Source organism: Podarcis raffonei, chromosome 12 (genome assembly GCF_027172205.1).
Source record: "Podarcis raffonei isolate rPodRaf1 chromosome 12, rPodRaf1.pri, whole genome shotgun sequence".
Classification (NCBI taxonomy): domain Eukaryota; kingdom Metazoa; phylum Chordata; class Lepidosauria; order Squamata; family Lacertidae; genus Podarcis; species Podarcis raffonei.
In genome coordinates this window covers 4388334-4410100 of record NC_070613.1, presented here as the reverse complement: position 1 = coordinate 4410100, position 21767 = coordinate 4388334, and the positions used below count along the sequence as shown (strand labels likewise).

Below are 21767 nucleotides of genomic sequence, written 5' to 3'. Positions count from 1 at the left end.
CCTTCCTGTGTGCTTGTGAAACATGGACCACTTATAAACGCCATCTCCACCTCCTCGATAGATTTCATCAATGGTGTCTCCGAAAATTTTTACACATCACTTGGGAAGATGCGGGTGGCGCTGTGGGTTAAACCACAGAGCCTAGGACTTGCCGATCAGAAGGTCGGCGGTTCGAATCCCCGTGACGGGGTGAGCTCCCGTTGCTCGGTCCCTGCTCCTGCCAACCTAGCAGTTCGAAAGCACGTCAAAGTGCAAGTAGATAAATAGGTACCGCTCCGGCAGGAAGGTAAACGGCGTTTCCGTGCGCTGCTCTGGTTCGCGAACGTGATCCGTGCGGGATGCACATTCACAACTCATAGCGTTCGCAACCCGCAGCGGCGTTTCTGCGCGGGTTGCGATTCGGCACTTCTGCGCATGCGCAAAGCATGATTTAGCACTTTGCACATATGCGACCCCCGGAACCTGGAAGTAACCCGTTCCGGTACTTTGGGATTTCGGCGGGTCCGTAACCTGAAACGCAACCTGAAGTGTCTGTAACCCGAGGTATGACTGTACCAGTGTACAGTGGTACTTCGAGTTAAGTACTTAATTCGTTCTGGAGGTCCATTCTAAACCTGAAACTGTTCTTAACCTGAACCACCACCTTAGCTAATGGGGCCTCCTGCTGCCGCCGTGCTGCCGGAGCACAATTTATGTTCTCATCCTGAAGCAAAGTACTTAACCTGAAGCACTATTTCTGGATTAGTGGAGTCTGTAACCTGAAGCGTCTGTAACCTGAAGCATATGTAACCTGAGGTACCACTGTACTGGAAGAAGCAAAGATCACCAGTGTTGAAGCATTAATTCTTCAACATCAACTTCGTCGGACTGGTCATGTTATGCGGATGCCTGATGATCGTCTTCCAAAGCAACTACTCTATTCTGAACTTAAAAATGGAAAGCGTAATGCTGGTGGTCAACAAAAGAGGTTTAAAGACTGTCTCAAGGCAAATCTTTAAAAAAATGTAGTTTAAACACTGACAACTGGGAAACACTGGCCTGTGAGCGCTCCAGTTGGAGAACAGCCTTTACCAAAGGTGTCATGGGCTTGGAAGACACTCAAACTCAGGAGGAAAGGGAGAAATGTGCTAAGAGGAAGGCACGCTTGGCAAATCCACACCATGATCAACTCCTGCCCAGAAACCAATGTCCCCACTGTGGAAGGACGTGTGGATCCAGAATTGGCCTCCACAGTCACTTACGGACTCATTGTTAAAACCGTGTTTATGGAAGACAATCTTACTTGGCTATGAGGGATTACCAAAGATGAAGAAGTATTCATGTCGCTGAGCGCCTTAACTACACAGTTCCAGGAAAGATTGCCGATCAGTACGCAAGCAGAGCTCTTGCAGCGGCCAACTAGATGCCCCTTATGGGAAGCCCGAAAGCAGGACCTGAACACATCAGCGTAGAATTACAGAACTGTAAAATTGGAAGGGGTTCCCCAAGGTCATTTAGCCCAACCCACTGCAATGCAGGAATCTTTTGCCGAACATGGGACTCAAACCCACAACCCTGGGATTAAGAGTCTCATGGTCTCCCAACTCAGCTATCCACCATGAGCCAAGGTTAATGCATTTATTTTTGGAGTTTCCTGGACCTGAGTCCACCCTCCGCACTTGCGATTCCCAGCCGTGTTAGAAACTCGAATATATACAAGTTCATCGCCAAGCAGCACCTTAAACCTAGGTGTATTTAATAATATATTGTATTTAATTATGGGGTATCAGAATTATGGGGTATCAGAAAAAAAGCAAAAAGCAAAAAGCAGAGACATCACCTTGCCAACGAAGGTCCTTATAGTTCAAGCTCTGGTTTTCCCAGTAGTGATGTATGGAAGTGAGAGCTGGACCATAAAGAAGGCTGATCGCCGAAGAATTGATGCTTTTGAATTCTGGTGCTGGAGGAGACTCTTGAGAGTCCCATGGACTGCAAGAAGATCAGACCTATCCATTTTTAAGGAGGCAGTCCTGAGTGCTCACTGGAAGGACAGATCCTGAAGCTGAGGCTCCAAGACTTTGGCCACCTCATGAGAAGAGAAGACTCCCTGGAAAAGATCCTGATGTTGGGGAAGATGGAGGGCACAAGGAGAAGGGGACGACAGAGGACGAGATGGTGGGACAGTGTTCTCGAAGCTACCAGCATGAGTTTGACCAAACTGGGAGGCAGTGGAAGACAGGAGTGCCTGGCGTGCTCTGGTCCAGGGGGTCACGAAGAATCAGACACGACTAAACGACTTAGCAACAACAACATCAGAATTTTTAGGGGGTTAACCAGGCTGGAATAGCTGGGGTAGCAGGCTTGTTGGTCTTTGAATATCTGATGTAGATTTTTTTCAACTTCATTGTTCTGTATGGGACAATGACAATAAAGATTATCGTATCGTCTTGTTACGGTCACCGCAACTAGGTGTCTAATGTGCCATTTTCCCCCAGTGAAAGTTGTTGTTGTTGCTGTTGTCAATTTAATTTCTGTACCACTTTATAATTTAAAGGGGACGAAAAGAGGTTTACAGCACATTAAAACATCACATAAAACCATCCAGAGTAATAGAAGTTTCAAGCTTCAAGGAAAATATTTCAGGTGACATTTATTTATTCATGTTCTTAATTGATAGAGCCGCCCCATCGCAGAAGAACTCTCGGAGGGAAGTGGGGTGTAATGGTTAGGGTGTCAGACTAGGACCTGGGAGATCTGGGTTCAAATCCCCACTTGGTCCTGAAGCACCCTGGGTGACCTTGGAGTCAGTGACAGCCTCTTAACCTCCCTCACAGGGTCGTTGTAGAGATTATGGTTTATTTTTATTGTTATTCATGTTTTTATACTGTATTTTATGCTGCTTTTACAATTAAGTGTTTTAAATTTGTTGTTAGCCGCCCTGAGCCCAGTTTTTGAACCAGGAAGGGCAGGGTATAAATAAAATTATTATTGTTGTTGTTGTTGTTGTTGTTGTTGTTGTTGTTGTTGTTAACTGAGGGGGGGTGAACCACATACTCCTTGGACGAAAAGTTGGGAGATAAATGCAGGAATACATGGGCCTCACTCTGAGCTCTTTAGTGGGAGCATGGAATAAAAATGCAAGCAATAATATTATAATCACTTCACTTCCCTCCCCTCCCCAAAAGTAAAGGGACCCCTGACAGTTAAGTCCAGTCGTGACCGACTCTGGGGTTGTGGCGCTCATCTCGCTTTACTGGCCGAGGGAGCCGGCGTACAGCTTCCAGGTCATGTGGCCAGCAGGACTAAGCCGCTTCTGGCGAACCAGAGCAGCGCACGGAAACACCGTTTACTTTCCCGCTGGAGCGGCACCTATTTATCTACTTGCACTTTGACGTGCTTTTGAACTGCTAGGTGGGCAGGAGCAGGGACCCGGGAGCTCACCCCGTCGCGAGGATTCGAACCGCCTACCTTCTGATCGGCAAGTCCTAGGCACTGTGGTTTAACCCACAGCGCCACCAGCATCCCTTTCCCCTCCCCTACGCCCCTTTAAATTTCAAGACATCCATTGAAAACTTTTATTTCTTCCACAGAGCGCTGTCAAGCTTGTGATTTTATTCTGCCCCTAATAAAACCTGCTCTTTGCGTTACGCTCTCTTGCTGCGGTCTCGAACCCGCCACGGTTTCAGAGATTATTCAGCGCTGCTGCGTTTTAATTTTGCAAGCTGTTTTGTGCGCCTCCAGGGAAAGAGGAGCAAGATTATTATCATTTTTTAAAAGAGAACGTCTTCGTGGCCAAGCCCAGAGCGAGAAAACAAAGCGCCGTCCTCGATTCTCCTTATTGGCTTGCTTAAGTGATGAATCGCTTTCCCACGGAGATGCCTCAAAGCGATTAGCAATTAAAAAAAAAACACGCCGAAAATTAAAAACACGCACATCAGCAATAAAAGCAAGCAGCAATTTCAAACCCAGTACAAATACCGGCTGCGATTAAAATCTCCCTGGTTGGGAAAAAGGAAGGTGCCCTAGAGGCGCCGAACTGTCTACAACATTCAGAAGTCGGTCTCACTGATTCGGATGGCCTTACTCCCAGGAAAGCAGGTATATTGGGTTGCAGGCTTGCAATGCCTGCTCTTGAAAAACCCCACTTATCTGGGAGTTAAGTCCCTCTGGATTCAATAGGACTTACTCCCTTCTTTCTCCATCGCACGGGGTTGGAATAGATGACTGTGGGGTAGCCCTTCCATCCCTACATTTCTATGATTTGATTGCACTGTAAGGCTGCGCTCTGATACTGACTTACTTAGGAGCAAGCCCCATTGAACTCAGTCGGATATACTTCCGAGTAGACCATTATCGGATGACATGGAAAGGCTGCAATCCTACCCCTTCTCAAGGGAGCTTGCTTCTGAGTAGGCTTGCCTAGGCCTGTCCTGAGAGTCGGGCCCCATAGAGCAGGAGTTAGCAACCTAAGGGCCCGGGGGCCAGATCCGGCCCAATCGCCTTCTGTCTTTTTTAAAAAATAATTTTTATTGAATGATTTTATGTTACAAAAAAACATTACAACCATACAGCGGTACCTCGGGTTACATACGCTTCAGGTTACAAACGCTTCAGGTTACAGACTCCGCTAACCCAGAAAAAGTGCTTCAGGTTAAGAACTTTGCTTCAGGATGAGAACAGAAATCGTGCTCTGGCGGCGCAGCAGCAGCGAGAGGCCCCATTAGCTAAAGTGGTGCTTCAGGTTAAGAACAGTTTCAGGTTAAGAACGGACCTCTGGAACAAATTAAGTACTTAACCTGAGGTACCATTGTACTACCACAAAATATAATTGAGAAATAAAAATTACACACATCAATATTTTTTTTGTTATTTGTTATTTACCGTCTTATCTCCTGCCAAACATTCCATACAAAGCACACACACGCAAATAATAATAATAATAATAATAATAATAATAAAGAAAATAAATATTTTCCCCCTTTTATCTTACACCCCTTCTCAATCTGGCCCGCAGACAGTCCGGGAATCAGTGTGTTTTTACATGAGTAGAATGTGTCCTTTTATTTAAAGTGCATCTCTGGGTTATTTGTGGGGCATAGGAATTTGTTCATTTCCCCCCCCAAAAAATATAGTCCGGCCCCCCACAAGGTCTGAGGGACAGTGGACTGGCCCCTGCTGAAAAAGTTTGCTGAGCCCTGCCATAAAGCTTGGTGAGATTTACTTAGGAGTAGGCAGATTGTGCTGTGAGTGGCGCACACACAAACACACACACACACCCTTTGGAACGCAGCCATTGCCCTAATTTGTTAACACCTCTTAATAACTGCGGCATCTTCAAAGAGATTTAAAAAACAGAATCATAAATCTAGCAGAAGAGAGGCAAATTCGGCTCCTGGTGTTTTTGGCTTTCTTTGTTGTTGTTGTTTAGTCGTGTCCGCCTCTTTGTGACCCCCTGGACCAGAGCACGCCAGGCACTCCTGTCTTCCACTGCCTCCCGCAGTTTGGTCAGACTCATGCTGGTAGCTTCGAGAACACTGTCCCACCATCTCGTCCTCTGCCGTCCCCTTCTCCTTGTGCCCTCCATCTTTCCCAACATCAGGGTCTTTTCCAGGGAGTCTTCTCTTCTCATGAGGTGGCCAAAGTTTTGGATTCTCAGCTTCAGGATCTGTCCTTCCGGTGATCACTCAGGGCTGATTTGCTTCAGAATGGAGAGGTTTGATCTTCTTGCAGTCCATGAGACTTTATTATGAATCAGCTGCTCTTTGTTGGCTGAGAGAATGGCTGCTTCTTGAAAATACTGAAGTGTTGGATCTAGAAGGTTTTAACAATGTATTCGGATGGCATGCATATTTGTGGTATGATAAGGTAAAAGCACATAAAGCATTTAAAAATCATATTGTTAGAAAAGCATTGTTTAATGTTTGGATAAGATATTTGTTAGGAAAAAAACCCCCAAGATGGTTGTCACCAATGGAAGCGAAGGCACAGAAAAAACTCAATATGGAGGCCAAATAGCCGAAATATTGGGAAATTCTGGAACAAGATGGAGACAGAATAAAATTGCAGAGCTTTGAAAAATTGAAAAACAAAGTGCGAGATTGGCTCCATTACTATCAAATAATGGAGGCATACAAATTGGACAAAAAAGTTGGTTTCCAGGTAGAAAAATCAAAATTGGAAACAGAATTGTTAGATCCAAAAACTAAGAATTTGTCAAGAATGTATAACTTGCTGTTGAAATGGAATACTCAGGATGAAATGGTGAAATCAGCTATGATTAAATGGGCACAAGATGTTGGGCATAACATAATGATGGCTGACTGGGAACGGTTATGGACCACAGGTATGAAATTTACGGCATGTAATGCCTTAAGAGAAAATTTAATGAAAATGATTTATAGGTGGTACATGACACCAGTTAAGCTTCAAAAAGTCTATCATTTGCCTGATAATAAATGTAGGAAATGTAATGAGACTGAAGGTACATTCTTTCACCTTTGGTGGACATGCCCAAGGATTAAGGCATTCTGGGAGATGATTTATAATGAAATGAAAAAGGTATTTAAATATACCTTCCTTAAGAAACCAGAGGCCTTTCTCCTGGGCATGGTTGGCCAATTGGTGTTAAAGAAGGATAGAACTTTTTTTATGTATGCAACAACAGCAGCAAGAATACTCATTGTGAAATATTGGAAGACACAAGATTTACCCACCAGGAAAGAATGGCAGATGAAGTTGATGGACTACATGGAATTGGCGGAAATGACTGGCAGAATCCGAGACCAGGGAGAAGAGTCGGTGGAAGAAGACTCGAAAAAGTTTAAAGACTATTTACAGAAATACTGTAAAATTAATGAATGTTAGGAAAATGTTGGAATGAAGTTATATGGCTTTAGTAGAAATGTTACAAGGAATTAAGTATAAATAGATTATTAGAGCATTAAAGGGAAAAATAAGGTTAGAATGTGTTAAGACAATTATAGGATAGAAAACAGAGGAAGATGGAAAGGAATTGCTGAAACAATTAATAGAAGTGGAATACAAAAAGGGAGGTGTGAGGAGGTTGTAGAAATTAGTGAAAGAAAGATAAAATATTGAAATTGGACTGTGTTTTAAATGGTTTTTGTTTTGGTTTGTTAGTTGTATGTTAGTGTTTTGCAGTGGGTTTTTTTGTGTATTGTATTATTGTATGTTTTTTTTCTTTTTTTTGGTTCTTTGTAGTGTTGTGTTCAGTTTGTTGGAAAACTAATAAATATTATTATAAAAAAAAATTAAAAAAGAGAGTGGGGCCCTAAGCTATAGCTTGTTTAGCTGATACGTAAATACGGCACTGCTGCTTTCACACACTAATTGATGGAACCTCCCGTTTAGAGGCAGTCTACCTGCATCCCTACGTTCTTGAAGGATGCTGGCCTAGAAGCGCAATTGTCCTGATCCTGAAGTGCTATCCTTATGTTTCCTGGGTTTTTTTTAAAAAAAAAATTTATTTAGGGAGGTGGGAGAGAAAGACGGAGGAAGAGAGAGGCAGGAGGGGGAAGAGAGGGAGGAAAAGGAGGCGAGGCCGGGCGCGCCCACCTCTGGGAGGAGACGGGCGAGTCAGCCGCCAGGGAGCGCGTGTTGGGGAAGAGGCGCGTCCCCGGCTGTTGCAGCAGCTGCTCCTTTGCGGGGCTTGCGAGGAGGAGGCGGAGAAGAAGAAGAAGAAAAAGAAGGAGCCGGGAAGGAAGCAGAAAGGAACCCGCTCTCAGCCTCGCCAGCCCCGGGCGAACTTCCACGGTGCCAGAGAGATCCGGGGAGGAAAAAAGCTGCGCAGCGCCCAGCGAGGGATCCAGCGAGCGGCTCTGCGCCCTTTTGGTTCCACTCCCCACTTTTCTCTCTCCTCGTTTTTTTGCAAAACTGCAAACCCTTCCTCCTTGGGGAAGAAAGAGGATCGGCTGCTCCTGCGCGCGCCGGCGCCTCTGGAGCAACATCTGGAGCGACTTTCCGGCCTCCCCAGATGCCAAACGCAGCTCCGGGCTCGCTCTCCCCAGAGGCCGCTTCGTTTTAGCAGTTGGGTTGCCTTTTTTGTTTTTTAATCGGGAAAGAAAGAAAGAAAGAAAGAAAGAAAGAAAGAAAGAAAGAAAGAAGAGAGAAGGAGGGACAGGAAGGGACAAATCTGTACTCCTCTTTGGGAAGAAAAGTGTGTCCAGTTTCCCTGCGATTGCAGAGCGCGCGCTCTACCCAAATTTTTGGACCGCGAGAAGCGTTTGGTGGTTGGTAACTTGTTAAGCAGTGGGCGGGAGGGGGCTCTGTATTTATTTATTTATTTAACCCCCCCCCAAAAAAAACCACCCATTAAGAAAAGAGAGGTTGTGCATTCGGATCGAAGCATTCCTGGCTTGCATTAAAAAAGAAAAAAGAAAAATATATATAATTGAGGGGCGTGCAAGATGCATTTCCAAGGAGGAGTCTCTGCTGAAACGGACGTGAAAGTGACCAGAGCCACCCTTACCTGCCTTCTTCTGCTACTCCAATCCCTCCCTGCTCAGGTGAGTCTTGCCTTTTGTCTTCCTATTACCAACGCAGTCGTCTTCCACGCGGTTCCTGCGCTGTTGCAATCGGGGGTTGGGCTGGATGATCTTTGGGTGCCCCTTTGCCGCTTCGCAATTCTAGGATCCTGTCCTCTCCTCCCCCCCCCCCGGAGCTTATTTTCCCACCCACCCCTCCAATTAATTCCGTGCCGTTTCGACCCGGGAAGCTTGATATTTGGGCCATATTTGGGGGCGAAGATCTTTGCGCGCCCTTCGCTCCTTGGAAAAAAAACCACCGCTTGGATTTGAAAGTTGCGCGTCGATCTCTCCAAAGGAAATGAACGGAGACTTGCGCGCTTTCTCGGGAGTAAGTCGCGCTCTCCCAGAGGATCTCAGTCTTCAAGGAAGGGCGTGGCTGGGGTGTGAGCGGACAGGGACTTGACGATGAGTTTGAATTTGGCTGATGCAGTTGGTCCGTGATTTTTTGGATATATATATATATTTTGTGTGTCTGGGCGTTTGTTTAAAGTGCACGAGTTTGGAGGAATAGTTTGTAGGAGCAGCAGCGCGCTAGTTTCCCAGCACACGCGCAAACTTGGATTTAAGAGGCTTGGAGCTTCTTTCGGATGGCCTGAAAGAGTGCCTCTGAGCATAAATAAGAGCGCGTTGCTCTCAGCCTGCAGTAGCGCGCAGCAAACGCCTCTCCTGACCCCCATAACTGGGGCTGGGTGTTTAAAATGCGAGAGTACTGCTTAATCTCTAATCGCATAAAATTTATGTACTGCTTGATTGTTGAAAAAATAATCTCAAAGCTGCTTACAAAAAAAAAAACACCCCAAAAAGAAAAAATAGCGACAATAATTTAAAGCTAAAGTATAACAATAGACTAAAAACAGATGAGAGAAAAAAATTTGATTGGTGGCATTCATTTCCCTAGCACTTAATGTGCAAATTTTGTTTCTGCCATCCACAAAGTTATTTTGTATTGTTTTAGTATTATTTATTACAGTGGTACCTCGGGTTACATACGCTTCAGGTTACATGCGTTTCAGGTTACAGACTCCGCTAACCCAGAAATAGTGCTTCAGGTTAAGAACTTTGCTTCAGGATGAGAACAGAAATCGTGCTCCAGTGGCATGGCGGCAGCAGGAGGCCCCATTAGCTAAAGTGGTGCTTCAGGTTAAGAACAGTTTCAGGTTAAGAACGGACCTCTGGAATGAATTAAGTACTTAACCTGAGGTACCACTGTAGATATATATACACCACCCTTCTTCAAAAGATATTACAAGATAAAAACCCTCTGGAAAAAGGGTGATAAGGTCTCAGTTCTCCAGAACTGCTTGAATTCTTTAGAACTGCTGGCTTCTAAAGGACTTGTCACCTGGTGGAGGAGACTGAGAGAGAGAGGAAACAGGCCCCCTTGCCAGCGTTAGAGTACTAAAAACACATTCACCAGTGGTGAGATAGTGTTTTCCTGGGAAATCCAGACTCTCTACTTGAGATCTCAAAATATAAAATAGTGCCCTTTAAATTACCCAGTCAGATTTGCTTTTGGGGTGATGGAAAGTAAAAGAGGGGCCCTTCCTTTTCTCTGTCCCCACTTTTGCATAGATGAGGCTGTTTCGCATGCATTGCGTGGGGATCTGTGTTTGAGAAGGTACAGAGATTTACCTCTGGTTAAAACAGGAAGGGCGTTTTCGCTGTGCATTTTGCAGTTTTTATGTTGTGATTTTGCGTCGTGAACCTCCCTGAGATCCGCAGGCAAAGGGTGGCATGCAAATTTAATGCATAATAATATTTTGTATGCAATGTGGTTAATGCATTTCTAGGTATGATTGCTCCTGGTGCTTTTTAGTGACAGCAAACGCAAGGAGCCTAAATTTCGGCCCTTGGCAGAAGGGTCCACAATTGCACAAAACTCTGCACTTCTATGATTCTGTGCAGTTCCACGATTCCCCAGTATAAAGGGGAAGGGCTAGGGGGAAACAAGATCAAGAGTTCGAATTCCCAACTTCACCTTGGACATCCAGCCCACCACTGCAGTTCAGACTTGGTTTGCCTGTTGTGAAATGTGAACAGCAGTGGCCTACCGCACAGGGTTATTGTGAGACTCGAGGCTGCAATTTTATTTACGTTTAACCTGGCCGTGAAGCCCATTCGTGTGGCTTTACTTCCGCAGTGGTATTTAGGGGGTTGTGCTACGGATTAAATAGCATGTTAAAGTCCTAAGCATTCTTTTGGGAGCAAGTCATGTCGTTTCTTCTCTGTGTATGTGATTTAAATCGGTCTGTACAAGTGTATGAGCATCAAGGAATCTTGGGGAAAGAGCCTGCAGTCTTTTCAGCTGCCCAGTATCTTCGACTCGCCTTCGTCTTACTTATTGGTTAATTGGTTATAGCAGGCACATCCAACTCACAAGATTATGATTATGATTTATTATTTGTACCCCACCCATCTGGCTGGGTTTCCCCAGCCACTCTGGGCGGCTCCCAACAAAGATTAAAAATACAATAAAACATCAAACTTTAAAAACTTCCCTAAACAGGGCTGCCTTCAGATGTCTTCTAAAAGCCAGAGAGTTGTTTATTTCCTTGACATCTGATGGGAGGGCGCCACCACCGAGAAGACCCTCTGCCTGGTTCCCTGTAACCGCACTTCTCGCAAGGAGGGAACCGCCAGAAGGCCCTCGGAGCTGGACCTCAGTGTCCGGGCAAAACGATGGGCAGACTATGATCTATATAAATCTGTATTAAAAAAATGGCAGTGACCTACCCAGAGTGGTTGAGCTTTTTTGGGGGGGCGAGGGGGGTGGAGGGCGGATACATTCATTCCACATCTTCTTTAATCACGAGATCAAAAAGTATCCTGCGATCGACCGCAATCTCCAGGGAATCTACCTGTCGACCGGTTGGACATCACTGGGAGCCAGTGTGGTGTAGTAGTTAAGAGCAGTGGACTCGTAATCTGGTGAACCGGGTTCGATTCCCCGCTCCTCCACATGCATCTGCTGGGTGACCTTGGGCCAGTCACACTTCTATGAAGTCTCTCAGCCCCACTCACCTCACAGAGTGTTTGTTGTGGGGGAGGAAGGGAAAGGAGAATGTTAGCCGCTTTGAGACTCCTTAGGGTAGTGATAAAGCGAGATATCAGATCCAAACTCCTCTTCTTCTACTGGGTTATAGTATTTCACACTGTAATGGCTTTCGACGGCAGTGTTAGAAACTCATATATGTAAGCTAGGTGCCAAATGGCCCTTTAAACCAAGGTTTGCAGTCGCCAAAATGGAAGGTCCAGTTACCATTTTGGGGCAAAACAGCTCTCAAGTCTGATTTTTCAAAGGATGGACTGACTGTGATTGATTCTCAGTTAAACATCTGGCTCACTTCAGATTGCTCACTTGAGCTCGGTTAAGAGCTTTGAGAACTTAAAGAAGAAAAATCGCTTGATCAAGGGACAGTCCACAAATATAATGGCCTATTTCTACCTCTTTTTCTTAATGGTGAGACGGACCATTCATAACGTAAGAATATTCTTCACAACTGTGAGCAGGGCAGTGGGGTGGGGAAGACAAGCAGCAACGATACAATACAATACAATACAATACAATACAATACAATACAATACAATACAATACAATACAATACAATCTTTATTGTCATTGTCCCATACAGAACAATGAAATTGAAAAATCTACATAAGACATTCAGAAACTCCTAAAAACTCTGAAACCCCATTTTAAAATACAGTGGTACCTCGGGTTACATACGCTTCAGGTTACATACGCTTCAGGTTACAGACTCCGCTAACCCAGAAATAGTGCTTCAGGTTAAGAACTTTGCTTCAGGATGAGAACAGAAATCTTTCTCCGGCGGCAGCGGGAGGCCCCATTAGCTAAAATGGTGCTTCAGGTTAAGAACAGTTTCAGGTTAAGAACGGACCTCCGGAACAAATTAAGTACTTAACCCGAGGTACCACTGTACTGCGTTTAAAACCAGAATTGCATTTGGGTAGAAATGATTAACTATAACATTGTTCCCTGCTCCTGCTCAGGCTGCACAGAAAAAGGATTTTGGTTCCTGAAATCCATTCCGATTGTGCAGATCAAATACAACCGATAGAATTCTACAGGATGTGGGATTAGGGTGTGGAAACATCCAAGGATCCCCAGATGGTGGAAATGTGAAGCACCATCCTGTCTCCCGGGCATCTTGACTTGGCCGAGAGCCACGTGCAAAAGGCACCTGGCGAATTTTGAACCCAGTGCTGGACTAGTTGGGCCGCTGGCCTGATCCGGCAAGAAATGAGAAGGGAGATGAGGGAAGAAGATGCAGTTATGACCATTCTTTATCCCATGTGTTTGGTGCCCTAGTTAGGTAAAAGACACACAAGTCCCTGCTTCCTAGGAGCTTACAGTGTAAACGGTAATGGATGAACAGGCGTGACGAAGGAGGGATTTCTCTTAGAAGTACAGTGGTACCTTGGTTCTCAAACACCCCAAACGTTTTTCGGAAACCGAACATCCGATGCGGCTGTCGGCTATTGTTTCCGGGGCGCCGGCACCAATCAGAAGCCGCGCCTTGGTTTTTGAACATTTCGGAAGTCAAACAGACTTTTGGAACGGTTTGAGTTTGGAGCTTTTGTTTTTGCTATTTATTTTGCCCTTTTGTTTTTGAGGATTTTTCGGTTAATTTGTTTTGTGATTGTGTGGAACCCAGTTCAGCTACCAACTGATTGTTTGTGTAACTTCGGAAATGGATTAAAAAAAACCCCATCCAAACAATGACTATTATCAGTGCAGGTATGAAAAATTATAATTTTTTATTTTTATCATCTACAATACTGTCTTATTTATTTTCTAGTACAGTACATTGATTCTTGCTTTCGTTTTATGGATCAGTGGTCTTGTTAGAGAGTAAAATCCATGTTAAATTGCTGTTTTAGGGGTTGTTTTTAAAAGTCTGGAACAGATTAATCCACTTTGCATTGCTTCCTATGGGAAAGTGCGCCTTGGTTTTGGAACGCTTTGGTTTTGGAACAGACTTCCGGAACGGATTAAGCTTGAGAACCAAGGTACCACTGTAGCAAAGTTGGCTCAGGTTATTTTATTAACACCACTTGATCTCTCTGAAGATCTTCCAGCTTTGACAGGGGTGCATTTAGTAGCGCCAGGTTTTTGCATACACATAGAGCTGTTGTTAGGCCTCAGATACAAAACCTTGAACGTGTGGAGCCAAGGCTGCTGGTGTTTCTTTGAGGCTGGCTAACTGACTCTGCTTTTGCTCAGGGCTACATGCCTCTGTGATGTATAGGACTGTGGACTTTGCCTCAGGGTGTTTTCCCTTAAATGGCTGTGGAAAGATATTTGGAATTTTTGAGGGCGATGTGATCTAAATCTTCCCTCAAGCGCTTATTAAGCAGTACAAAAGACAGGGGAATGTGAATTTTAGCGAAACATGATGGGGGGGGCGGAAATACCCACAATTTAAGGAAAACCAAACATTGCCTCCCATTGATGTTAATTTACAGGCAAACACACAGCATTTAAAGCATTAAACTGTATTTTGTTTGTGTCTGTACTTTGTGAAGAAGGGTCCCCGAGAAAATAGATTTTAAAAGGCTATTAAACTTCAACTTCGTAGGGCACAATCGAAAGGCGAGTTCCGTTACAAAAGTCCCATTGAAGTGAATGGGGGCTGTGCTAGACGAAAATAATCCCATTCATGTGAATGGGACTTGTGCCCACAATAGTGTTTGTGACTCCAGGGGGTTAACTCCAGCAAGTACAAATCTGTTTTCCCTAAAATTGTGGGGGTTTTCTTTCTAAGTATTATTCATGTGAAAATCTGTGGTCAATCAAGGCTTGAAGACAGGCGTGTCTGGGTTGTGGGGCTGACTTTTCTCAGAAGTAACACAGAGCAGGTCCCAGATTTTCCTTACTGCTGTTTAGATTGTAAAAACGTGGCGTTTTGAACCTGGAACAGATGTGAAATAATCTAGGATGCCATCTTTATATCCAGCAGTGTTCTCAAACTAGGATAATTTCATGCCTAGATAAACAGAATGTTGTTGTTGTTGTTTAGTCGTTTAGTAGTGTCCGACTCTTCGTGACCCCATGGACCAGAGCATCCCAGGCACTCCTGTCTTCCACTGCCTCCCGCAGTTTGGTCAAACTCATGCTGGTAGCTTCGAGAACACTGTCCCGCCACCTCGTCCTCTGTCGTCCCCTTCTCCTTGTGCCCTCCATCTTTCCCAACATCAGGGTCTTTTCCAGGGAGTCTTCTCTTCTCATGAGGTGGCCAAAGTATTGGAGCCTCAGCTTCAGGATCTGTCTTTCCAGTGAGCACTCAGGGCTGATTTCCTTCAGAATGGAGAGGTCTGATCTTCTTGCAGTCCATGGGACTCTCAAGAGTCTCCTCCAGCACCAGAATTCAAAAGCATCCATTCTTCGGCGATCAGCCTTCTTTATGGTCCAGCTCTCACTTCCATACATCACTACTGGGAAAACCATAGCTTTACTATACGGACCTTTGTTGGCAAGGTGATGTCTCTACTTAGGTTGCGTTTATGATTTTCTGAAGTGCCAATATGGTGTGGCAGGCGGCGCAATCCAATCCTCCGTCTACTCAGAAGTAAGCCCCCGTGGGTTCAATGGGGCTTACTCCTAGGTAACTATCCTGTGTGGGACTGCAGCCTGTCTCCCATCCCATGCAATGCTTGGGATAATCTTTTTGCATGCAGGATGGCCGGAGGAGAAACTGCCTCTGAGCATGAGCAGAGAGATATTTCCTTACCAGAACCAGCTTCTATGCCTGTTTTTGATTATTCCATGCACCAGGAATTCTGCGTGCATGAGCCCATGTGGCAGGAGTCCACCATCCTGCATAATTCTTTGCCATGGCTACTAAAGGCAGAAATAATTATGCAAAGGACAAAGAAATAATAAATAAAACCGCAATGCAGTCACTGCAGATTTTCCATTGTTGTCTTTCATGTTTTCGTGTTTTAAAACGTGGAATGCACAGAGGCCACAATAGGCAGGTCTTTTGCACACAGAGAATACAGTGGTGCCTCGCAAGACGAAAATAATCCGTTCCGCGAGTCTCTTCGTCTAGCGGTTTTTTCGTCTTGTGAAGCAACCCTATTAGCGCTATTAGCGGTTTAGCGGCTTAGCGGCTATTAAAGGCTTAGCGGCTTAGCGGCTAAAAGGCTATTAGCGGCTTAGCGGCTTAGAAAAAGGGGGGGAGCGAAAAAAATCGCAAGACTCGCAAGACGTTTCCGTCTTGCGAAGCAAGCCCATAGGGAAATTCGTCTTGCGAAGCGCATCGAAAAACGGAAAACCCTTTCGTGTAGCGGGTTTTTCGTCTTGCGAGGCATTCGTCTTGCGGGGCACCACTGTACAAATGACGAAAACATTTGGGCTGGGTACGCACCATACAATTAAAGCAGAAGCTTCTCTCCACCGGGAACTGTAGTTTAAAGGCGCTGGGAATTGTAGTTCTACTTTAGGGCACCGCCTGAAGCTGTTGCCTCACTTTGCCTAATGGCAGAGCTGGCCATATTGCCGAGCAGTAAAGAGAGTTTACTTCTATGTGTCTGATGATCAGGCATGCTGGAGGTTTCGCCATCTGCGCTAGGTCAACCTGAGCTGCGATTGCAGGGGGTTGGGCTAGATGACCTTTGGGTCCCTTCCAATTAGGTATCCCAAGAAGGTATTGAAGAGGCACCAGAAGCCTAGTTCTTAGGGTCCATGTAAGGCTAACACGTCCTGCATCAGGTGAAATGGGCTGCCGTCCACCATAATGACTTTATTAGCCTTTTGCATGGGACGCTTCATAATAATAATAATAATAATAATAATAATAATAATAATAATAATAATAATTTATTATTTATACCCCGCCCATCTGGCTGGGTTTCCCCAGCCACTCTGGGCGGCTTCCAACAAAATATTAAAATACAGTGGTCTGTTAAACGTTAAAAGCTTCCCTAAACAGGGCTGCCTTCAGATGTCTTCTAAAAGTCTGGTAGTTGTTTTTCTCTTTGACATCTGATAGGAGGGCATTCCACAGGGCGGGCGCCACCACCGAGAAGGCCCTCTGCCTGGTTCCCTGTTACTTGGCTTCTCGCAGCGAGGGAACCGCCAGAAGGCCCTCAGAGCTGGACCTCAGTGTCCGGGCAGAACGATGGGGGTGGAGACGCTCCTTCAGGTCTACTTGGCCGAGGCCATTTAGGGCTTTAAAGGTCAGCACCAACACTTTGAATTGTGCTTGGAAATGTACTGGGAGCCAGTGTAGGTCTTTCAAAACCGGTGTTATATGGTCTCGGCGGCTGCTCCTAGTCACCAGTCTAGCTGCCACATTCTGGATTAGTTGTAGTTTCCGGGTCACCTTCAAAGGTAGCCCCACATAGAGCGCATTGCAGTACTCCAAGCGGGAGATAACCAGAGCATGCACCACTCTGGCGAGACAGTCTGCGGGCAGGTAGGGTCTCATCCTGCGTACCAGATGAAGCTGGTAAACAGCTGCCCTGGACACAGAATTGACCTGTGCCTCCATGGACAGCTGCGAGTCCAAAATGACTCCCAGGCTGCGCACCTGGTCCTTCAGGGGCACAGTTGCCCCATTCAGGACCAGGGAGTCCTCCACACCTGTCCGCCTCCTGTCCCTCAAAAACAGTACTTCTGTCTTGTCAGGATTCAACCTTAATCTGTTAGCCGCCACCCATCCTCCAACCGCCTCCAGACTCTCACACAGGATATCCGTACTTCAGTTGGAGAAGTACCGTATTTTTCGCATGATTGGACGCACCGGACCATAGGGCGCACCTAGTTTTTTGGGGGGGAAATAAAGGAAAAAAAATTTCCCTTTATTTCCCCCCCCCAAAAGCATGTCAGGGAAACCGAACCAGGTCGAGGAACAGCGGGATAGTGGCGCTGCGCCTCCCTGCTGTCCCCCGAGCTTGTGGGGCTGGCTGATGTCTGCCTGGCGCGAGGGGCGCTCTGATTCAGGGCGCCCCACCCGCCGGGCGGCAGGCTGCTATCCGCAGCTTGGAGAGCCTTGCGGGGAACTCCTGCAGGGCTCCCCACCCTGCGGATGTCTGCCCGGCGCGAGGGGCGCTCTGATTCAGGGTGCCCCACCCGCCGGGCGGCAGGCTGCTATCCGCAGCTTGGAGAGCCTTGCGGGGAACTCCTGCAGGGCTCCCCACCCTGCGGATGTCTGCCCGGCGCGAGGGGCGCTCTGATTCAGGGCGCCCCGCCCGCCGGGCGGCAGGCTGCTATCCGCAGCTTGGGGAGCCTTGCAGGGAACTCCTGCAGGGCTCCCCACCCTGCGGATGTCTGCCCGGCGCGAGGGGCGCTCTGATTCAGGGCGCCCCACCCGCCGGGCGGCAGGCTGCTATCCGCAGCTTGGGGAGCCTTGCAGGGAACTCCTGCAGGGCTCCCCACCCTGCGGATGTGTTCCCGAAGCGCCGGGCGCTCTGCTTTCAGGGCGCCCGACGCTCCGGGAAGCAGGCTGCTATCCGCAGCCTAGACATCCCTGCGGGACCTCCCGCAGGGTTGCCTAGGCTGCGGATGAGTTCCCGAAGCGCCGGGCGCTCTGCTTTCAGGGCGCCCGACGCTCCGGGAAGCAGGCTGCTATCCGCAGCCTAGACATCCCTGCGGGATCTCCCGCAGGGTTGCCTAGGCTGCGGATGAGTTCCCGAAGCGCCGGGCGCTCTGCTTTCAGGGCGCCCGACGCTCCGGGAAGCAGGCTGCTATCCGCAGCCTAGACACAGCTAGCAGAGCGCTAATCCCGAAGCTTGGGGCTGCGGAGCTCAGCGCGCCCCAAGCTTCTGGGTGCCGGCAAGGTCTAGACGGCTAGCGGAGACCTTGCCGGCACCCAGAAGCTTGGGGCGCGCTGAGCTCCGCACGCCCCAAGCTTCGGGATTAATGCAGCGCTCCGCTAGCCGTGGGAGAGCTGGGTCTCCCACGGCTAGCGGATAGCTTCCTGAAGCCTGGCAAGCGAGAGGGGTCGGTGCGCACCCACCCCTCTCACTTTCCAGGCTTCAGCGAAAGCCTGCATTCGCTCCATAGGACGCACACACATTTTCCCTTGCTTTTTAGGAGGGAAAAAGTGCGTCCTATGGTGCGAAAAATACGGTATTTTCCACGCATTGTGGACTAGGCTCAGTGGCAGAATACCTGTTTACACACGCAAAGCGTCCCTTTTTTCCGGAATCAGTGTTCCCAAGTTTCGGAAAAAAAGGATCAGTACGTGTGTTATGTGTCCGAGACCCTGGAGGGCAGCTGCCAGTCATCGTAGAGTTGGAAGGGACCACGAGGGACATCTAGTCCAACCCCCTGTAAAGCAGGAATCTTTTGCCCAACATGGGACTCGAACTCACAACCTTGAGGTTAAGCGTCTCAAGATCTGATGACTGAGCTATCTCCATTCAGCGTAGATAGTGCTGATGGACAAAGAGTCTGAACTGGGATAAAACGACATATTATGAGACTGGGGTATGTCTTTTGTGGGTTTTAGTACTGCTTTGGAATCTGAGGTCTGAACAGGGAAATGAGCCTTTTCCTCAGGAGCCATTTTTCCTTATCAAGATGGCCCCTCGGGGAACCAGATACCAAGATAAAGAGATCATGGAAGGGGCAATTATGGTGGTGGGGGCGGTTTGGGCCCAAAGGGCAAGAGATAAGCAGTTCCGGTAATCCAAATTGCAATTCCTGCAGCTGCTTTATGCTTAAAAAACAATTCTTGAATTAAGAGAGAGATTGTGAGGAGTCGCCACCTACAGTTTGGAATCTCTGGGTGAGACAGCCTCACTGAGGACTAGAGCAGGGGTCAGCAAACTTTTTCAGCAGGGGGCCGGTCCACTGTCCCTCAGACCTTGTGGGGGGCCGGACTATATTTTGAAAAATATAAATACAGTGGTACCTCTGGTTGCGAATGGGATCCGTTCCGGAGCCCCGTTTGCAACCTGAAAGGAACATAACCCGCGTCTGAGCACGCACGGGTCGCGATTTGCCACTTTGCCCTGGCGCGTGGTGTCATTTTGTGCGCATGCGCGAGCGGCAAAACCCAAAAGTAACCCTTTCCGGTACTTGCGGGTCGGCGCGGGACGCAACCTGAAAAGACGCAACCTGAACCGAACGTAACAAGAGGTGTGACTATACCCTGCAAGCCGGTCCCACAGCTGCCTCCGGACCTGGAGGAGGAACGCACTCTGCACGCGCTCAGGAGCGCCTCTTGACGCCGCCCACTCACCAGCAATGTTGATGAGCAGCTGCCGCTCCATCGGCCTGACCCTGTGGAGCTCCCAGGTGGCGTGCACCACACGCTGCGGCCCGTCGTTCGCACACACGGAGTGATGGGCAGGTGCCATGCAGCTCGCCCTCCAGCTGCTCCAGCGTGGCCGCCGAGCGCGCCGCCACCAGTACAGCACCGAGCCAGGCGCAGGGGCAGCAGGCGCGCCAAGCCCCGTGACGCGCCTATCATGATGCCCATGGTGCTGTTGGGATGCGTCCGGGGAGACGGGTGCATTTGGCAGGCCTCCAGCTGGCTCCAGCCACCGGCCGTTCAAGTCCTCAACTCTCCAGGGCAGGAGAAAACAAGCTTGTTCCCTCTCCAATGCGACAGCCCTTGAGATATTTGAAGATGGCTCTCTCCTATATCTCCTCTCAGTCTCCTCTTTCGCCAGGCTAAACATACCCAGCTCCTTCAACCATTCCTCATCAGGCTTGCTTTCCCAACCCTCAGTCATCTCAGCCACTCCCCTCTGCACACCTTCCAGCTTGTCAACATCCTTCTTAAATTGTGGTACCCAGTATTCCAGGTGTGTCCTCACCAAGGTAGAATAGAGTGGTACTACGATTTCACTTCCTTGACCTGGAACAGGGGTCGGCAGACTTTTTCAGCAGGGGGCCGGTCCACTGTCCCTCAGACCTTGTGGGGGGCCGGACTATATTTTTTTGGGGGGAACAAATGAACGAATTCCTATGCCCCACAAATAAGCCAGAGGTGCATTTTAAATAAAAGGACACATTCTACTCATGTAAAAACACACTGATTCCCGGACCGTCCGTGGGCCGGATTTAGAAGGCAATTGGGCCGGATCCGGCCCCTGGGCCTTAGTTTGCCTACTCATGACCTGGAAGCTAGATTTCTGTTGATGCAGCCTAGAATAGCATCAGCCTTTTTCGCTGCTGCATCACACCTTGGGCTCATGTTCCGCTTGCGGTCCACCAAGACTCCTAGATCCTATTCACATACACTGTCATCTCCTCCATCTTCTTAGATGCTGACGGCCGCAGCAAAAACATCCCTGCATCTGAGCCAAGATGCTCTCAAAAGCTTTCGCTTTCCCTAAGCTTCCGGTTGACCCGATGAAAGAGATCATAGCACAAGTCGTGACTCAGTGACGGCCCATCTTCCCTGGCACCTTCAGGTACGGCTGGGGGAAACCCCTGCCTGAACCCCCTGCCAGCTTCTGCCAGCCAGTGTAGACAATATTGGGGTCGCTGGACCAATGGTCTGACTCTGATTTGTGCAGTTCCAAGGCTGAGGCCTGGATCAAATTAAGCACCGACGATCGTTCTCACGTCAGAAGAGAGGCAACTAAAGCCGTACGTTCCTCCATTCACTATTTCCAGCAAATTTCACATCGTGGGTTAATGCGAAACACATTTCCCCCGGTCTGGTATTAACATTTTTTCCCAGGCAGCCCCTGTAATTACGCGGTCAGGCCGTATAAAAGCTGCCTTTATCCCTTGTACTTCCTGGGGAAGCTAATTAATGTTGCACAGCTTAATATTCTCTAGTCTTATTAAGTTGCAACTTTGGGGTGGGGGCGCTCAGACTGGGGGCGTTATTTAGAATTTTTTTAGATGGGATGGCAAAAAACGTAACGAATGCAGGAGGGGGGGGTTGGAGGAAAGCAGATTTGGGTTCTTTGTTTCAACCCCAAATGCTTCAGGACGAAATTAACTTTGTAGGAGTTTTGGGCTTCCTAGATTGTTTGAAGAGAGTGAGAAGGACATTGTTTTAAATAAAGGTAAAGGTAAAGGGACCCCTGACCGTTAGGTCCAGTCGTGGCCGACTCTGGGGTTGTGGCGCTCATCTCGCTTTACTGGCCAAGGGAGCCGGCATATAGCTTCCGGGTCATGTGGCCAGCACGACTAAGCCGCTTCTGGCGAACCAGAGCAGCGCACGGAAACGCCGTTGACTTTCCCGCTGGAGCGGTACCTATTTATTTACTTGCACTTTGATGTGCTTTCGAACTGCTAGGTTGGCAGGA

General features: G+C 47.7%; 1 protein-coding gene across 2 annotated transcripts in view; it reads left to right on the top strand.

Annotated features, from left to right (window-relative positions):
• Positions 1 to 7579: 7579 nt before the first annotated feature.
• LOC128423867 (tumor necrosis factor receptor superfamily member 16-like) overlaps positions 7580 to 21767 on the top strand; it is a 48898-nt gene continuing 34710 nt past the window's right edge. Inside the window, exon 1 of one of the 2 annotated variants that reach the window (XM_053409419.1) lies at positions 7580 to 8504. In XM_053409419.1, coding sequence (XP_053265394.1) covers positions 8406 to 8504 — 99 coding nt within the window. In that variant the 5' untranslated portion in view covers positions 7580 to 8405. Of the gene's footprint in view, positions 8505 to 8703; positions 8959 to 21767 lie in introns of those variants that run through there. The other variant, XM_053409420.1, reaches the window with a different exon arrangement.